At 41.3% G+C, this 20,536-nt stretch overlaps 1 protein-coding gene across 2 annotated transcripts in view; it reads right to left on the reverse strand.

The window, feature by feature from the left end:
- Nucleotides 1-20,536, reverse strand: part of myo10 (myosin X) — a 178,596-nt gene that overhangs the window by 44,342 nt on the left and 113,718 nt on the right. Inside the window, exons 5-15 of one of the 2 annotated variants that reach the window (XM_049598466.1) lie at nt 16,611-16,745; nt 16,374-16,498; nt 15,936-15,949; nt 15,421-15,505; nt 14,354-14,457; nt 13,674-13,803; nt 12,289-12,407; nt 8,556-8,702; nt 8,052-8,152; nt 4,322-4,388; nt 4,019-4,111 (exon numbers count right to left, since the gene is read on the reverse strand). In XM_049598466.1, coding sequence (XP_049454423.1) covers nt 4,019-4,111; nt 4,322-4,388; nt 8,052-8,152; nt 8,556-8,702; nt 12,289-12,407; nt 13,674-13,803; nt 14,354-14,457; nt 15,421-15,505; nt 15,936-15,949; nt 16,374-16,498; nt 16,611-16,745 — 1,120 coding nt within the window. Of the gene's footprint in view, nt 1-4,018; nt 4,112-4,321; nt 4,389-8,051; nt 8,153-8,555; nt 8,703-12,288; nt 12,411-13,673; nt 13,804-14,353; nt 14,458-15,420; nt 15,506-15,935; nt 15,950-16,373; nt 16,499-16,610; nt 16,746-20,536 lie in introns of both variants that reach the window. The other variant, XM_049598465.1, reaches the window with a different exon arrangement.

The following is a 20,536-nucleotide window of genomic DNA, read 5'->3' on the forward strand; positions in this document are numbered from 1 at the left end:
TCCTGAGGCCGTGGTTCAGATTGTTTGTCATGTTATTTCCAGACAAAACAAAGCAGTAACCTTTGTCATGCTGCTGTTTTTTTCCTGTGATAAAGTGTGGATGCGGCAGTTTAATATTCAAACATCTGCCCCCATGTAGACGCCATAGCTTTAAGGTTGCATTGAACCTCACTGACCGCAGTGACTCAACTAAACATAAACTCTGACTGCACGAGTAACGTAAATTAGATCCAATATTTTATGTTATATTTTTTCATTTGCAGAAAAAAACAACAACAGTGGTGCATGCTGAAATAATCTCATTTGTTCACTGGAGAAGAGGCATTTTTTCAGGAGACACAAACTGAAGTCTGTCAAAATAATTCTGAATGAATGCTCATTTGTGATGACTGACTGAGCTTTTAGGGATAATATGAACTCATACAGTCTGATAGAACAGAATATATCTTTATTGTCCACCAGGATAAAAATCTGTCCTCGGCTCAACAAACAAACAAACAAACAAAGAGACAGGTAGTTAGTAAAACAAACAGCTTTCCTCCTCGTCCTTTCTATAAAAAGGTTTTAGGTTTTAGGTTTTGGGGGTTTGCCAACGATAGCAAACCCCAGCTATAGAGCTACAGTTTAGGTGACCGTACCAGGCAAGAAGGTGAAAAGTTAAAAGACATTGTTGTAAGTTCAAGAGGTCGAGAGTTGGAGTACGGGTAGAGAAGTTCGGCAATGGACTGGGGTGCGAGCCCATGTACCTTAAAATCAATCCTGTATCTGATAGGTAGCCAGTGCAGGGATGCTAGCACTGGTGTAATGCTGTCTGTTTTGCTGGCACCAGTGAGGAGCCTCGCTGCAGTTAGCTGCAGGTGAGACTTTTTCACTGCTTTTCACTGCTTTTCTCACTTCTGTCTGAAGTCTCTGCAGCTCAGAGAATTAACTCAAACAGTGACATTATAGCCCCTTTTACACTGCCAGATTTTCCTCAAATGTTGGGCCGTTTTGCTGGCAAGCTGCGAGTGCTTAGACCATACAGTGGTGGAAAAAAGTTTTCGGACACCCCATGCATTTGTGAAATATTGCATGAAGAATCACTCTTAGGTCTTCAAGTGCAATTTCTTTTAGTACAGTCACAGCCAAAATACTAAATAAATCCTAAAAAAGCCATTAAAAACTTAAAATTGATTGGTTCCATAAAAATACATAAGAAATTTTGAGTATTGGGTCATTTTGGTACCAGTGATGAAGGTCGTTCTTTTTATTAAAAGACACAATTTTTGTTGCCAAGCTTCGTGTCTACATAAAGCCAGCACATTTGAAAGTTCTTCAGACACAAAAATGGCTAAAACAAGGAACCTAACGCAGGAAACACGCCTGAAGATAAAGATTCTCAGCCAGGAAGGGTACAGCTGCCGCCAGATAGCCAGGAAGTGCAGATGCAGTCCTTCAGCAGTTGGATACACTCTGCAGAAATACAGACGAACCAACAGCTTGGAAGACAAACCAAGATCTGGGCGTCCAAGGGTTTCTTCAGCAAGAAATGATCGCATCCTGATCCGCATGTGCAGGCAAAACTGCCCAATGACATCACAGGAGCTTCAGCAGCAGTGGTCAAACCAAACTGGTGTCCAGTGTTCCACCCGCACTGTACGTGGCCGACTTTTAGATCATGGCTTAAGGTCCTACAAGGCTATCAAGAAGCCCCTGATCAATGAGAGACAGAGGTTACCCGGCGTCGTTGGGCCCAGGCACACAAGAACTGGACAGCCAGGAATTGGAAAAAGATTTTGTGGTCAGATGAGTCCAGTTTCCAGCTTTATCTTCCTCCTACTAATGTGAGGGTACGCAGAAGGCCAGGCGAAGCATTATCTCCAGCATGTACAGTACCTACTGTCAAGCATGGTGGAGGCAGTATCATGGTTTGGGGATGCATGAGTGCTGCTGGTGTTGGTCATCTCACTGTCTGTGATGGCACATTGAACTCTACCAAGTATTGTACCATTCTCCAAACCCACATGCTCCCTTCTGCGCGTGCACTGTTCCGTTGAGGTAAAAACTGGATGTTTCAACAAGATAATGCCCCTTGCCACACATCCAAGGCCAGTAGAACTTGGCTGCAGGAGCACAGTATCCAGGTCTTAGAGTGGCCAGCTCAATCCCCGGACATGAGCCCCATTGAAAATCTGTGGTAGATTATCAAAAGGTCTGTTTCAAAGCATAAACCAAAGAATTTAGAAGAATTAAAAGCAGTAATTCAAGAAGAATGGGACAAGATTACCCCTCAACAGTGTGAAAGGCTCGTGGGGAACATGCCAGCCAGGATTATTATTATTATTTTTTTTTTAATTTATTTAAAGAGGACAGCGCACATTAAACATACATTACTGTAGATGTGCCAGTGTTAGCCAAAGGCTAGTTTCCAACCGTAGTCCTCCGGCATGGTGTTAAGAGCCATTAAAACATACAAGGGTCATAATACATAATAAAAAACAAAACAAAACAGAACAGAACAGAAAACAGGGACATAGGTAAGATACAAAGAGCTCTACTACGTGCCAATGGCAGGACTACTAAATATTAATTTGATGATGTGATGGTTTATTTATTTTTTGTTCAGTTTTGAACACATTCTCTGTTATTTGTTGACTTTGATACCGACAATGTTGAGAACTGACATATTGAAACTGTCAAGAATTTAGTTTTGTTAGTTCTTCTTGTAAACAATAAACAAAAAAATATAATTTATATTTGTTTGTATCTGTCTAATGCAGCCACACCTTTTGAAACACAAAAAAGATTTTTCCACAAATATTTCATTATAATATTTGAGATTGTGTAAAATTTTAAGGGTGTCCGAAAACTTTTTTCCACCACTGTATGTGTCAAACTCAAGGCCCACGGGCCAAATGTGGCTCGCCACGTCATTTTATGTGGCCCGCGAGAGCTTAAAAGGTCTGATTGTCTAAAAATAAATAGGTCAAAAGCGTGATTTGACCAAAAACTACATTTCCCACAATGCATGTCAATTATATTACCCACGAAGTGACGGCTTCCCGCCACTAGACAGCAGTGTTTCCACATCATTAACATGATGTATATTTTTAACATATTTAACATTGAGGAGTAGTTACATTTATTTTACATTACATTTGGTTACATTTGGTTACATTTATAAGTTACATCTGGCCCTTTGAGGGCAGCCATTATGCTGATGTGGCCCTTGGTGAAAATGAGTTTGACACCCCTGGCTTAGACACAGAGCCGGATTGGCGTGTTGATCCGTGGTGCCCAATTTTCCGCCTCGTAGGGTAGACATATTGGCGGAACCCTTTTTAGTTTAAACAGATGGAGGCGGCCTTCCACAACAGGAGGGGCTGTTGAAGACTTGTGGGAGGAGCTGTTGATGACACCGCATGTGCGACCCACTGGCGGGGGATAAACAGGAAACAGCTGATAGCAGGAATTAGTGAGCAGCTAGTAGCAAGAGGGAAACACAAACCTGACAGACACTGTAAAGATGAGCAACTGGGGAGACAAGGAATTGCGCGCCCTCCTTGTCCTCGCAAACGAAGAGGCCATTAACCGTCAGATGACGGGGACGGTGAAGGATGGGCCGACTTATGAGAGAATCGCTGAAGGACTGACCAGCCGCGGCTTCCCTCCACGTCACTGTTTACGTCACACACTGAGCTACACGTTTTGTTACTTGCTCACGCCCCCCATTGCCCCGAAAAAGGCCCATTCTGTATTAACAAAAGTAGACAGGCGGCATTTTGCTGCACTCCCCGATTTTGTTTTTATACTGCCAATGCTGAAAAAAGACTGATTGGGCTTTCCTGCAAATTTGCACAATTCCTGTCTAAAAAGGGCTAGTGTCTGTATCCACAGTCACTCTGCCATTAGGGAACTAAGTGTCGTACTACATTTCAGCCATTGACGAGATGCTTTTGAGTTGTGAATAAGAAGCAGAATCTTGCAGTTAAAAACATGCTGAAAGGTGAAATGGTCGACTGAGATGTGTCAGACGTACCGAGTGCTGGTTGTGGAGTTTCTCCAGCAAGGTGTCATCTGTGGCTTTGGGGAAGTGACTCTCCTCGTTCAACAGAGCCAGGAGACCCAGTTTCTATGGAAACATGGAGAGATCATCATCATGATTGATATCATCATCACCTTGGTTGTCCTTATCCTCACTGCTTCTATTGTTATTTTTTAATCATATAATAAAGAGCAGGTATCATAGACACAATCTTTATCACCAACAGCATCATCCTGTGTCCTTCTGTGCATAACTTCAGTTCCAAGTCAAGCAAGACTTTTGTCACACCCCTCATACCTTCTCAATCAGATCCAGACACTCTCCGTTGTCCATCCAGTTGATATCGACCCAAACCAGGCCTTCCCTACAGGAAGCATCAACACCAGGTGTCAGAGACATATTACAAAAGCAAATGAATAAATGGATAGCATGAAAGTAAACCCACTATTAGGCCTTCTTTGAGTCTTTCAGTGACTTTTAACTTCCATCAGCAATACATTTGCACCCCTGACTACTACTTTTTGCAATTTTTCAAATAGCAATGAAACGACTGTGGTGAACAGATGCTGTGTTCGTGTGCAGGTAGCTACATCCTACAATCAGGACTTCCAGGTTGGCAGCAAACAGCATTCTTGTTCTGTTTAATACAAAAACATCCAACCCAGAAGACAAACACAGCCAAACACTTTCAGAGGCTGCAGCTCTGCAAATTACAAAGTTGTTGAGATGTTGGTGGAACAGCGGACCGACTGCCTTCAGGCCGCTGACCTCATCAGCTGTGTTTTCTAAATACTGAGAAACATCAGGTAACAATTTGGTGAGAGTGGATATGACATGATGTTTTGTGTATATGTGAAATCGCAATGTTTGGCAGGCTACACTGTGCAGGGCTCGGATTTTCCATGTTAGCTTAGCCAAAGCAAGGCAGTGTTGAAGAGTGAGACTGAAGGGTCAACGACCTTCAGTGACATCTTGTTCAGCCTTGTGACATCTTGTTCAACCGCTTCTCAAAAAGCCCAATCTGGACCCCGCTGTTCTTAGTAACTACCGGCTCATTTCCAAGTTGCCCTTTGTATCTAAGATTCTAGAAAAAGCAGTTGCAAACCAGTTAGTGACAGCATTGAACAGTTACAATATCTTAGATAAATTTCAGTCCAGTTATCGTCAGTTACGTTCCACAGAAACTGCTCTTCTCAGGGTCTCCAATGACATCATGATGGCCCCGGTAAATCCACAATCCTGGTTCTGCTTGATCTCAGTGCAGCCTTTGACCCTGTTGATCACCACATCCTTTTAGACAGGCTGAGGGACAGGGTAGGCATCTCAGGGACCGCTCTTCATTGGTTTAAATCCTATCTGTCTGATCGATCCTTTTCTGTGGTTGTTGGCCCTCATAAATCAGAGTTTGCCCCCCTGTCTTGTGGGGTGCCCCAAGGTTCAGTGCTTGGGCCTATCCTCTTTACACCATACATGCTCCCTCTCAGAGATGTCATCAGCAATTTTGAAGGTATCTCATACCATATGTATGCAGATGACCTCCAGTTATATTTTTCTTTTAACCCTGATAGGACCGACGGAATTGACTCATTGTACAATTGTATGAATGTAATTAAGGACTGGATGGCTACTAACTCCCTTCAGTTGAACGCAGCTAAAACTGAGATTTTAATTACTGCACCTGATGCCTCAGCATCTAAAGTGGCCAGCTGCTTAGGGTCCCTCAGTGCAAATGTGTGTTGAGAAACCTTGGGGTCACATTTGATCAGGCCATGCTCTTCGATGACCACATCAAAACTGTCACTCGCTCCTGCTTTTTCCACCTCAAAAACACTTCCAAACTCAGATCCATGTTAACTTATTCCGAGCTAGAAATGATCATCCATGCTTTTATTTCCTCACGTCTGGATTACTGTAATTCTCTTTTCACCTGTCTCAATAAAACTTCATTAGACCGCCTCCAGCTGGTCCAGAACGCTGCTGCCAGTCCATTGTATCATCTCTGTATTTTGCTGCACTTTACTTTTTATTTGTTTTTGTGTATTTTGCATTGTTTCCGTTATTGTATTTTTTTGTATTTTATCTTTCTACCGTTTTTTTTTTCCCCCATTAAAGGGTTTTTTTGGGGAGTTTTTCCTTATCCGCTGTGAGGGTCTTAAGGACAGAGGGATGTCGTATGCTGTAAAGCCCTGTGAGGCAAATTGTGATTTGTGATATTGGGCTTTATAAATAAAATTGATTGATTGATTGATCTTGTGAAGCACTTTGTTAGTCCTCTCTGTGAGAAGTGCTATATAAATAAAATTTACTTACTTACTTACTTATATCTTTCTCATATTCATTCTGAACATGCTCCAGTTTTGAAAGAGTGATTTTATTCAGGATTAAAAACATTTAAAGGTTGATCAACCTTCATCAAAGCACAAGTAATACCCACTAAACTAGTCTTTTTCAAAGCAGCGTTGCAGTAGCTTAATTGCCATTTCAGCCTCTAACTCAAACATTAGCACTCTAGAGTCAGCATGATTTGGTTAAGATACCTTAAAGGGATAGTTTATATCTTTTGCAGTAGGGTTGTATGAGGTACTTATCCATAGTCAGTGTATGACATACAGGAGATTTCAGTCAGCAAGCCCCCAGTTTGGAGAAGCAGGCTGGAGTACTGACACAAAAACTAAGTTCAAGTGGATGGAGTCAGCAGCAAAACATATCTTAACCACCTACAAAATCAGATTTAGCATAGCTTCCACCCCAGCTCCTCTTTTTCATGTTGTGCCTGACTTATCAGTGTCATTTCTGTTTGTCATTGATGCTGCTCTGTTCTGTTCCTGGGGGGTCTTTACTGCTACTCTCCCTGCCTTAGGCTTTCCATGCAGGCACGCAGAAGGGCAGGGGGTTTGCTCTCTCTGCCTCAGGCTTTCCTTGTTTACACGTGGAAGGGCAGAGAGGTGTGCTCTCTCCGCCTTAGGCTTTCCTTGTTTGCACATGGAAGGGCATAGAGGTTTGCTCTCTCCGCCTTAGGCTTTCTGCGTAGGCATGCAGAAGGGCTTTATGTGTAGGCCCAAGGAAAGGCTGAGAGGCCCCAGAACAAAGCCATATCTCCAAATATTATACTGCAATGGAAATGTTTTGTTTGACAAAAGTGGTCCTGACTAAATATCAGTTTAAGTGTACACTATATTGAGAATTTTAAGGCTTTATCTTGATGCATGTTAATGGCTTCCTTTCCCTGTCTACGCTCTCTTTAAAGCCACCAAACTCCATTGAAAAAAACAGTAACTTTACTTTGCAGAACACAGGATTTGCTGATCTATTGCTGCTTCAATCAGTTCGTTTGCTTTGTTGTGTGACTTTGGTAAATCCCAAATAACACTTTGAAATGTTGAAGTTACACAATAACACAAACAAATTAAGCAATCGAGGCAGTGGTAGACCGGCAGCTCCTGTGTTCAGCAATTTTAATAACTGTTTTTTTCAATGGCCTCATACAACACCGCTTCAGAACATCCTAACTTTCCCTTTAAATCACATTTTTGAATTTAACAAGTTACAGAAAATTTATTATATTGATTTCGACACATAGAAGGAAGAGTTATCCCTGAAGTAAGTGAACTAGCTCAAACTAACACGGTTCCTTTAAACTGTCCAACAGAGTGTAGCCCGTGTCCATATATTGTAGGTATTATGTATGAGTTATGCCAACTATTTCTGAGGTAATGTTGAACTAATAAGCCAACAAAGGAGTTATATTGCCTTATTAAAATAAAGGCATTTCAACTTATTTGTTACACAGTTTTACTGAAAACTTGAAACCCCTTTTAAAATAAACTTTACTGATGTTCTCTGCCTTTACAGGCGACGTCATCCAACAGGTAACAGCATAAAAATGTTAAATTAGACTTTAAAGTCTTGTTATAAAACAACATTTTGGCCAAAGTAATGAACTGCGTTTGGAAACGCAGAGCAACATCAGCCGACTTTTGGAGTGAAAAACAGAACGATTCATCTCAAGTAAACAGCCTCCACCTACTTGTTGTACTCAAGTTGCTCCAGGGAGAAAATGTGCTTGTTAAAATATTCCTGAAGCTTCTCATTTGCATAGTTGATGTTGAATTGCTCAAAGCGGTTGACCTGTGGGGAACAAAATTAGGCAGATATTAGACACAGAAAACACAGACAGAGAGTTAATGAAGCAAAGAACAAGAAAACCCTGAGGTGTATTTACTGATTTCCCTGATTAACAATTAAAATATGATTAAAATACTCCGGAAAGGGAGAATTAAAGGTCGTGCTGTTCAGTTTAATTGAAAGTGCTCGTGTGAGGGTTTCAAATTTAATTTACTTCAGTTGAATTTAATAAACTTTATTTATCCCTGAGAGAATATTAACATTCGAGGTTCATATCAGACACACAAAGAAAATACTGGGATCCCTGAGTTGTTGGTTTAATTGGTTTTGTTTGTAGGGTAAATTGTTTCATTACTAAGTGTTAAAAGTGTTTACTGTGAATTTCTTCTACCCAGTTCAAACACACCTCAAAGTTCTCAAACCCAAAGATGTCCAGGATGCTGATGGATTTGAAGTCTTCTCTGCCCCTGATGCGGTTGTTGAGTTTGCGAATGATCCAGTTGAAACACTGAGAATAAAGTGCCATGGCCATGGAGTCTCTGGAGTCCACCGCCTGCAGAAGAAAGACATATCACTCAAACAATGCACAGTTATTATGTTTACAAAAAAGTGTTCAGTCATGTGTTACTTGTTTTACATTATCATATTATACTACTGTATTACTCCCCCAAAAATGGCCTTAGAGGTTGTCTGTGCAAGCACCTTAATATGACCCATATTTAAGTTTATTCTTAGGAAGCGACCTCTAGTGGCCATAGTGATTATGACAGCAGTAAATGAGGAAGTCAGGTGAAGCAGTATAAGAGGCCGTTTACACGTTGCCGGCTATTTTCATAAACGGACATTTCACCGTCTCCGTTTTCAAAAAGATCTTCGTTTACACTTACCCGTGTATATATACACAAGAGCATGCCAAACCTGTAGGTGGCAGTGTAACGAGAAGCTCAAGCCTTCCATGTATCCATTGTCACCATAGCAACATAGGTCGCACTTTTGACACAGGCGCAAGTTACGGCGCATACTGTGACGTCGGCTGCCTATAACTCCGTTTATCTCTGTTTATCTCAGTTTACATGCAAATGCGCAACCGGAGTTTTCCAAAATCTCCACTTTTAGAAAGACTCGTTTTCAGAGGAGAAATCTCCGTTTTCGTGTAAACGAAGGGCACAAACGAAGGAAGATGTCTCTGTTTATCAAAATCACCGTGTATGTGTAAACGGCCTCTAAAGAGCAACAAAGTCTGCATAGGGAGGTGGTCTGGGTGGATGGATGGGACTCAAACAAACACAGGACTCTGACATAAGAAACTGCTGTTTGTGTCTTGTGTGAAACCAGTTCCTCTTTTCCATTAAAACTAGCGTATGTATGTGGGTTTTACAACCTTTCCTTTCCTTTCCTTTCCTTTCCTTTCCTTTCCTATTGCCAGTAGATCAGAGCTTTGTACACGGCTCTGCAACAGATGAGCATACCTTTCTGTGTTTGGGTTTTTTGTTTTTTTTTGTTGCCAGGTTAATAAACAGTAGAAAGCAGCATGCAAGCCAGTGAGAATGTTACAGTGGTTTCTTTTTATATATTTCTACTTATGCAGTCTCTCTCATGGCATGTTATTACATCTCGCTGATTAAAGGGCTAACATTAGCATGTTCACCCAAGAGTTCCCATCAATGCCAATCAGAGCTGGAGCTGATAAGAACTGTTGACTACTGCAGAGTCATATAACCTGGGTGTGAATACCAATTGTAACCTTTTCCTTACATTAAAAAGACAGGTGTTAGCTGGAGTTAGTGGGTGTTTTGTGCAGTGGAAAAGGATGATGTAGTTGCATCATGTACGTGAGGTGGTTAGGTACCACACTACATTACGAACTTACATATGTAATAAATGTACTTATTTTAACCCAAACTATGATCTTTACTTTAACCTAACCAAGCAGTTTGTTGCCTAAACCTAACCAAAGTGAGACAGTTTCACAATGTTTTATAGGGCCTATCACTTGCCGGCGCCCCATGTACGGTCGCAGGTTCGACTCTGGCTTGCAACCCTTTGCTGCATGTCAACCCCCACTCTCTCTCTCACCCAATTTCAATCTGTCCTGTCCATTAAAGGCAAAAAGCCCCAAAAAAATAATCTTAAAAAAAAAAAATTAAAAAAAATGTTACATGTACAGATAATTACTTGCAAGTTAAACTTAAATAAAGTGCATGTAAATACTCCTTTTTTGTGTATTCAAAACTTACGGCTCTTGTTGGATAATACTTTTAAATGCAATGTTTAAGATATACAATGCAGAATTTTCCTAAAAATATATAAGTAATCCCTCTCAATCATCACTTATGACCCACTTTCAGTGTGTGACGGTGTATTTTTCTGCCCTCTGCCTGGACTTACTTGTTTCTTCTTATTTTCTATGTTCAGGACCCTCAAAGAGACACAATGCCGAAAAAACGAGAGCAAATCTGGTATTGGCTTTTAATTTTAGTGGCAAACGCGAACAGCAGCTGACAATCCTGCACACTAAAACTTTAATAATTGCTGTAATTGAATGTGCGGTAAGGTTTCAATTTGTCATTCATAACAATAAAATATGAACTACTCCTTTGGTCTGTGTACATTTATGTTATATTATCAGCTTAATTACCAAAGACAATACTCATTGAGCAACAGAAACAAAAGAAAGTAAAAACAAAGGATGATGAGTGTATCCCCTCCACAGAAACCTGTCTGTTGTGTTTACCTCCTGAGAGCCACTGCTGAATCAGCAACAACACGTGAACCGCCTGTTGGTGTTTTAACATGAACCCAGTTACCTACAGACTCATGATAAACAGTTCAGAGCTGAACTCACAGCTCCTGCAGGCTCTCAGAGGTCGCGGTCGTCACGCAACAGCAACAACAAGAGAATATCCGGAAAGTTAAAACAATTGTTTGCTCTGTGTTTGTTTTGTCCAACCTACATAGCACACAAACTAAACCTGCTCATGCTAAAATTAGATTCACTGTTCTCACTGATGTTTGTTGACTTTGTGACTATGAGCTGCTGAGGCTCTAAATGTTATAGTGCTGATAAGTAGGCTTTAGGTTTATGGATATATCTACATCTATTGTAAGGAAACTCTCACTCTGACTTACAGCTGAAACAATTCAACTTGCTGTCAAATAATTTTACGACAAACGGCTGAAAATAAAAGAATCTGTTTTTCAAGTAAAACGCCAAACACTCCCTTATTTTAGCTCCTCAAATTTGCTACCCTTCTCTGTTTTAGATCATTGATAAAGGAATACTTCACCCCTTAAATGACCATTTGTATTTCAACTACTCATCCGGTGTTATCTTGCATTTGTTAAGAAAACTTCACTTTTCTCAAATTCCTCCACGGTGAACGAAAAATCCAAAAACTGAGAAAATTGTTGATGAATTAAAGTTGTAAGAGTCTGAGTTTAACAACAGCATAATTATATTTTACCTTGCTGAACACGGGAGCTGCTGGTCTACCTCCGCCTCGATTGGTAGTTTCTTTTTGTTTTTGTGTAACTTTGGTGTATCCGAGATAAGCGAAGAAAAATTACAGTTTTTTTCAATGGAGTCTGGTTTTCTGAGAGCATACATTGAGTTTCACTTTTAGTTCAGTTCCCCGTCAGAAAGAGCTGTTTGTGTGGGAGGGATAACGGGATAAATGACACTTGGATTATGCTGCATGAGTCCTGTGAGAGTTTGTAAATGGATGTTTTGATATGGTTTTGCTGTTGTTGAACGTGAACCCATTTTTTTGATTCTTCATTCACCGTGGAGGCACACAAGAAAAATGGTTTTTTTTTTCATGAATTCATTGCAACAGTTGGTGAGTAATTGATATTCAAATGATCATTTAAGGGATGAAGTATTCCTTTAGCTGAATATTATTTGGGTTTCTCACTGCTGGTCAGACAAAACAACACATTTGAGGACCATCACCATGAGCTCTGAGATCATAAGATATTGGATTTTCCACTGTTTATACATATAACCTGGTTAGATATAATTGTCTAAAAACTTTCACCAAATCTCAGCTCAGATTTTACCTGAAAGAATTCACAAATGTGTTCACTGGGAGTCTATAAACACATTAACATGGACTGTGTAGTGACTGGAGTTTACTCACCTGTTCCACAGTGAGCGGTGTGCAGATCTCCTCGCCCCTGAGGATCATGGACCGGTGAGTCAGGACCTCAGCCAGCTGATCTGGGTTCAGCCCCAGCAGGTCAGACGTCCGGGTGAGAGCTGCTGTTGTAAAGGACACACAGACCTCATCATCAGAGACTTCAGAAATGAGAATTTCAACACACATCGAAGAGCAAAATAATTCGTCCAGCTCAGTCAGTAAACATGATTGCAACGAGCTAAACTAAACAACAACATATTGAGGGTCATGTTTTATTGTCTTCCAAATTGACACATATAAGTGCGTATTGTTTGTCAGTTTCTTAAAAAAATCATTCCTTAGTTACAACATTTATTCTGACATTTTCTGTGCAACCAGCTTTATGGTTAGGGTTTGGTAAGCACGAAAACTAGTTGGTAAAGTCGGGGAAAGATAATGGTCATAGTTAAAAGACACCAACACTGACTTGGAAACAAACAGAGGTCTCTGATGTCAAAGTCAAATGCTTTTTGACCCAACCATACCAGCCCGTTTGAATGTTATTAGTTGTCATCAGGAGCATAATTTTGAGGTGGTGTAGCCCTACTGTACCTCCTATATTTACATTTATTTTTAGGCTGTGACCCCCGGTGGCCACAGTAATTATGAAGGAAGCAAAGGAAGGAGTCAGGTGACGTAGTAGAAAGAGCAACACAATCCAGGTAAGGAGGAGGTCAAGGTGGATGGATGGATAAGTCAAACAAACACAGGACTTTCACCCAGGAATCCGCTGTTTGTGTCCCGTGTGCAACCAAAAGTCAATGTTGACAAAGTTACTTAACATACTTATTTTTTAACTCAAACCCTAATGTTTTCCTAAACGTAAGCAAGTAGTTTTGGTGCCTAAAGCTGACCAAACTGCTACCGTTACCCAACATCAGCCATGTGTTTAAAACATCTGGGTAAGTGCTGGGTATGCACTTTCTGGACATCTGGTAGGTGCAGTTTGCCCCGTCTGAATTATCATAATGGTAATAACAACTGGTAACAGCAACCATAGTTTTTATGACCATACTTTAAACGCATTTTTTGCACAATATATTTAACAATACTTGAATTTCTCCCTATGAGGTTTTGCACTGCAACTAACAAAGCCACCCTTCTTACACCTTTATAACTGATCAACAACAATTCACATGACCACTAGAGGTCCTTCTCACGTTAATATAAACATAGGGCAGACATATAATAACAACTGCTGTCTTTATTCCTGTGAGGAAAGTCTCAACCTGGCAGGAAAGCACAAATAGGAAGCTGAAAAACACTGAAAGTGACAGTGAAGGAGACTGAGGTGAGAGGAGGTGTGAGCAGAGAAAGGTGTGGTACATGAGGAGAAACTCTCTGACCTGATTTGGAGGAGACCTGTGCTCCTCCGGCCGTCATGAACTCGATGTTCCCTGTGTGAAGGACCCCGGCCAGGAGGCGCAGGATCTCCCCGATGTTCTCCTCCGTGAACTGCATCGTTCGCATGGCATACTGGGAAACCACAAACACACAAAGAAGAAGCTGATGAAAACTTCAGGGCGCAGCTTCATGTTCTCGCTGCAGGCGGGCGCCGGGCGGCCTCTGATGGATCTCATGTTAAATTCCTCAGCAGATGATTTTGTTTCTTTTGGGTCCAGACTGAAAATATCTCTGAGAGCTGCTGTTAGTTACAATCTGTCTTCAGCAGCTGATTAGTCTTTTGGGGTTTTTTGGAGGTTTGGACTGACTTACAGTTACGCGTCTGTTGGTTTGGGTTTAGAAGCAGCGGTTTGACTTTTCAGTCTCACCAGGATCAAATATTCAGGGACTGATTCTGACTTTGATCTATGGTAACAAGTAAATGAATAAATGTGTCCCAGTGAGAAATATAATGTATGCAAATATATGTGGGAAATCAAGTCAAATGTTCTTGGAATAAAACATATAATGTGCAAATGACCATATGATAATTGTGGCCTTCAGCCTTAAATGAATGAGCAGAGCCGATGTGTGAATGTACAGGTCAATGTTTTAGTGATAAAGCTGGTTGGGTCCTGCGTACCAGAACATCCTGGAAAGTGCCACTGTCGTTGATTGTCTTGTCGGTGAGGCAGTGGGACTGTCTCAGGTAGTGGTAGCTGTCAGGCTGGGTCAACCCGAACGCCTCTGCAACAACACAAACAAGCACAATTACAAATACACACTGTGATTTTAATGCCAAATAATATATCACTATTCATAGTACTGTTTTATTGTGTTCACATTGCCCTTCTCTCCTGGATGCACTAGAGCTTTGATTATCTGCTTGAACCTGATTGGCCCTGACCTAGTGCATCAGGTTCGGGCCTCTCAAAATTCCTGCGGGCTAGAATCACGTCAGGTTCATTTCAAATTTGTGGTGATTTTGCAGTGAGTAATGTCATGAATTATGAATGGGTTGTAATGCCATCAAACCAACCCCACTTGTGCCTCTCATTAAATAGGAGAAATATGGCTGTCCTGAACATTTGGTAGGAGAATGTGCATGTTGGACATCGTGTCAATGTCTGTTACTGCACTGACAAGACCAACGTTGACTTCAGCTTGTAATAAATGTCTTATACGAATTTTTTTTCAAGTTTTCAATCAGGTTTGGGCCCAAAACTGCTGCTCTGGTTAAAGCTCTGCAGCCAACATTTCAATGTGGGGCCAATGTGGATAGTAAATAGGCTGAAAAATGGGCCCTATATGGGATTGTCCATTGGTTCCATATTAGCCCCATGCCAATTGCCCACATGGGTGGGTTCACCTAAAGGGGGTCCAACAGGGGTTATGCTAGAGCTACCTGGAAATCAAACGGGTATAGGTGCTCAGAATGAGTATTTTATTTGTAAGTAAACCCACCCATGTGGGAAATTGGCATGGCGCCAATATGAAAACCACGGACAATCCCAAATAGGGACCTTTTTTTTTTTTTATCCCATTTACTAACCACACGAGCCCTACATACAACTGTTGGCTAGACAAAAACTATGCAGGATCATGCAGGGTCAGGACTGAGTATTTTTTGCTCTAGTATGCACCATCTTGCAGTTGTATGCTCTGTAAATAGACACATGAAATTTAGTCATGTAACTGAGTGGGACTAACCTCTCTGCTGGCTGTTGGTTCCTGCTAACAGGGCGTAGAAAATGTGGTAGTTTCTCTCCCCTGGATTCTGCCGGACCACTCGGTTCTGCATGAAAAGAGAAGCACTGCTATTAAGTACTCTTATTCATCAAAACAAACACACACACAAGTTCTTACGGTGGCACTCCAATCAAAATATACAATCTGAGCATCAGGCACTAATACTAAAATATTTCTAGTGTCATCCTAAACAGAGAACAAACTTTGTGGTCATTCAAACCACTTGGGGCAGCATTATCCACGTCTTAATCACCGTTTTTAAGCTTCAGAATCTGTCTTAAATCTTATTTTTTCAAAGTGATGAGTGTTTGGACTATACGTTTTAACTTCTACAACATGAGCGCTGCTGTTTGTGGAGGGTACAGCTTTTACACAGCAACCGTTGAAGCCTACAGGAGCTTTCACGGTAGATTTTGATGGAGCGTCACTTCAAAGGTAAATGCAATAACAGATTTGGTAGGAGGAAGGACACTCACCTTTTCTAAGAGGTCTGAGGTTCAGAAAAGTGTCAGTCAAGGCACATAGCAGGTGGAGTTTGCAAGCTAGTTAGCTCTAGGCGAACACCACAGTTATGCATGATAAAGAATGATTAGTAATTGCCATTTACTTGAGCAAACAAGTAACAGGTTGTTTGCTATAGATTAAAAAAAGCAGCAAGATACAGTAATTATTGTTTATGTTCTCTACACTGACAAGATGTCCGTCACCACCTGTGGTCCTCATGCTCCTCATAAAGGACTCACAGTTCTCACTGAAAATGTCTGAGGGGCAGCGGCTCCTCCATGTCTTTGCCCTTTAAAACAGATCTGCCAACCCTTTCAAGTACTTCCTTCCTGCATATTACGCCTGGGTAGGAAATGATCAGAGGACAGGAAGTGGCAGCCACTTAACACTGAGTGGGTTTTAAAGGATACAGTCAGTGATTCGGCCTCCCTGGATGTTGCCCTTCTGGCTGAAATGCAGCTGGACAAACTTCCCAAAGCGGCTGGAGTTGTTGTTGTAGACGGTCTTGGCGTTTCCAAATGCCTCCATGATGGGACTGTGGAGTGGAGAGGGAGCGGGAGCGTTAACGAGATGACAAACGAGGCTTTGCTGGAAATTAAACTCTTATCTAGCTAAAATAGTTAACTCTAAATAAGATGACTAATTACCTGCTCTCCAGCAGCGCCTCCTCCACATGTGACGTCCGGTCTCTGGACGATACCTCCAGGGAGTGCTGGCTCATGGCCGACAGGAACTTCAGGATCAGCTTGGTGCTTTCTGTTTTCCCGGCGCCACTCTCTCCACTGAGGGGAAATAAGACACACAAGTGGTTAGACTATTGATCTTAAGTGCTCTTAAGCAAGGCACTGGCCTCCCTGTAGAGAAGAGGAAATTAGTTCCCAACAAAGGTAGTGGGAAATCGCAATATAATAATTCCTTTTCCCTTTATTTGTTGTCCTTGTTATCAAACATAGAGGTGTGAATATTCTTCTTATTTTTGATGAAGTAGCATTTTCTGTGCTAGCAGGTGTTGTAGCAGCAGCCAGAACAGAAGTAATATTATTGGTAGTGATAACTATAGAAGCAGAGGTAGTGGGAGTCACACACAGAAGCTTAGCAATCTAACATGTGGAGGGGTCTGCAAAAAAACCAAACATATTTTACACACATAAAAAAAGTTCCACCATAAAAAATCAGTATCAGTATCTTTTCAGATTTTAGATCGGAGCAAGTGTGACATGAGTCTGACCTCAGTTTGTCCAAACATCTGTACGCTGTGTGTGAGCAGAGTGAGTCTTTTTTTTAAATTTAAGGGGAGACTGTGTGTCTTTTCCTGCAGGTTGTTTGTGCTGCAGGTTTAAACTCATGATCAGTCCAAACAAACTGGGTGAAACGTAAATTCGGTCTTGATGGCTGACTCATGGCTGAAGCACACACATGTCATTTTCACACACGCAGCTGACAGGTAAATGTTACAGCCCTCAGCCACTAGATGGCGCACTGGACACTGCTGATTAGAAATCAGAAACACACCAACGTGCCTTCAAATCACACATGAAGATCAATATGACAGGAACAGCATCATCTTATTCGCCAAGACTGAAGACTGCAACAAAGTGCAGTGATGACGCATGACAGAAGATAAAATACATAGTGGAGCTAAAGTTAAATCTGAGCAGCAAACAAAACAGACTGATCACATAACAGCGTTTTGACTGAGAGGAAACAGTAACATGGCGGCCATCAGGTAAATGCCTTAGTCAAAATCTGCGTATGACCAAACATATTAGGAAACACTGTTACTGTTTTTGGGCAAACTTTAAAGCTGCACTACTGAACTAGCAGCACTACTCGCTTTTTTTTTACGTTTTCCATCAGCAAAAGTTGTAAATGGAATCTTTTGGTAGCGAGCCAACACTTGACAGAGGAGCTGAAACACTGAAGACCACTGACTGGTCAGAAAGAATCATCAGGACATCCTGCACAAACCATTTTTAAATAGCCTAGCTACCAGCAAAACTATGCCGCAGGCCAAATGACAAAGTGCAGATGTTCCTCTGTTTGGTTGCCAGTAAAAAGAGTGTGTCGCACTGAAGATGTTACCGTAGTTTTACACAGCTGAGAGTCCCGCCTACCCTGATGGGTACTATTTGCAATAGAAAACAAAATAGAGTAAAGGACCAAACACCTTAAGTTAAGAATTTCCTTAAAGTCGTAGTTAAGGTTGCCTCATAATAAAATTGGGTGCACAAAACACCCTTAAGTCTTCTCTTTAACATTTCCTTAAAATGTTCACTTAAGTATTTGTGGTTTTCTCCTCGTGGTGGTCTCATACTTAAGGAATTCAGAGACCATTGCACAAAAGACCTTAGCAACCAAAGCAAGGTCATAAAATAAACTTAAGGTACCCCTGACTCTATCTTAAGTGCAACATGAGTGAGTTTATGGTGATAAATTAAAAAAACAAATACATCCCAAGAAAAGTGTTCCACGACCAGGAGAACTCGATTGGATACGCTTTTGATTTTACACTTAGGATTTTGACTTTCAGCAACTGTTTTCTGTTTTCTGGTATTTGCGATCAAATTTACTTTGTAGTTTGTGCTTTCTATGATTGTATTCCTCCAGAACTATAATCTTTTCCTCCTCTGACCAATATGGTTTTCTTGTCTTCTTTTCTTCTGCCATTTTTTCACTAACTATAAGCCAACTTTGTGGGACGATAACAAGCTGTAAAAGTTCTGACAATGCAGTAAATGAGTTAATGTTTTTCCTTAACTAAGGAAACCTTTCAAGGGATTCTGTGTGGCTGTGTAAGTCCCTCAGCTCAGAGGAAATCAAGTCTTAAGTCTCATGCTTGAGGAGAAAACTTAAAGGGACAGTGTCCTGAAGCCCCGACATAAAAAGTTGTTTGGAAAAACGTCATTAGAACTCCGATTTTACCCTCATTGTAGCCTGTAGCTCTGACTGCCTCTCTGTGCACTGCACTGACGTGTGTGCGACAACTTTTTATGTCGGGGCTTCAGGACACTTGGATCACTATGGACGAGCAGTATGGAGATATTTTGTGCTTTCAATTATGTGTTTTTGGACGTTTGAATCTGGGGTGCCGTCAGCCTCCATTAGGTGGAGTTGTGTTGCTACCTCCTCTCCCCTTGGATCTCTGCAAGTGATGTGAGGACTCTAAAACTTCACCTGAGCCTCCCTCGGCATATGGGTGAGTAGATAATGGCTGAATTTTCATTTTTGGGTGCACTATCCCTTTAAGGTGTTTTGTACAGCTGGTCTCTGGTACCAAAAGTGAATTGAGTCAGGCCGAGTCAAGCTGAACTCTGCAGTGGAAATGAGGCAAAACACAACTCTAACAGGATGGTAATGTAAATCTGAGTCTGTGCTACTGTGCAGTGTGTAGATAGGACGCTTTTTGCTATCACATTAGCCGTAATAAAAACAGGCTGGTGATAAGGCAGTGGAATCAAAACTTTATCTCTGATGGGGTGGAACCATCAGAATCATTGGCTACAGTCTGGGTAGTTACACACGACACGTCACTGTCCTGACAGTGATGGTATCGTTCATTTGGCTGTGTGCACTTTAAGCGCTTAATACAGCTCCTCTCCATTCACTGCAGTGATCACTATGATTCTGCATGTCAAACCACCTGACAAGCTTCATCGGCCTGTAATCACTGGTGTCCCGCGTCACTCTCGTCCAGCTGCAGGCTTTGTTTATACTCCGACTGGCTGGATTGGAGGCATTTTTCCATTCATTATTATCTGAGCGTCTCATACAGGACCTGGCAGCGGACCGACATGGATTCTGGGTTTCCAAAGACTTTGTTTAACTTTGTTATGTTTTTTGTTGACTCTTAGATTAAGACAAGTTTGTAGTTTGAGCTATGACGCACTGTGAACTTTCTGTGCATCTTTCTTGTTTCTGTCTACAAGACAGGTAGTTTGAGGACATGTTTTGAGAGATTAAACCACTTAAAACCTAATCAACACAATGCAACAGGGCATCAGAATCAGTTACTGCAGTCAAATAAGGTTCCTAGTAGAAAATGGAAAATGTCCAGAGTTACACATCGCGAATGTATCTGAGCATGCTGTTTGGTTATATGCAAAGCAAATGAATAATTACCAAATATTAAAATTTCAGAGGCTAATACATTATGATTTCTCTTGAACAACTTTGTATTTAAGAGTTTTCACAACTGTACAGTACCTGACCGCCATTAAATAACACAATAAATAAAAAATCACCCACCAAAACTGCAGCTACATGATATAGTTCCACTGCATTAATAAAGCTTACACTACTGTTGAACACAGCGTGATGTCTGTGGAAACCTCTCACACTCCTCTGGTGACATTAGCAATGAACCTGGCAACCCCCAGCTACACAGTGTGAGGTTCAGGCTGGCCACGTTAATTATTAACCTAGAAACCAATTACACATGACACTGAAAGCAACTACACAGCAGCACATTAGACCCCACGTAATAAAAAACATTATTCAACACAAACAAGACAGTTCACAGCAGAGGTGTCCTTTACAGGGTGACCCGACAGCCGAGTGGTTAGGGTGCATACCA

This window comes from Epinephelus fuscoguttatus, linkage group LG15 (assembly GCF_011397635.1).
Source record: "Epinephelus fuscoguttatus linkage group LG15, E.fuscoguttatus.final_Chr_v1".
NCBI classification, from domain to species: domain Eukaryota; kingdom Metazoa; phylum Chordata; class Actinopteri; order Perciformes; family Serranidae; genus Epinephelus; species Epinephelus fuscoguttatus.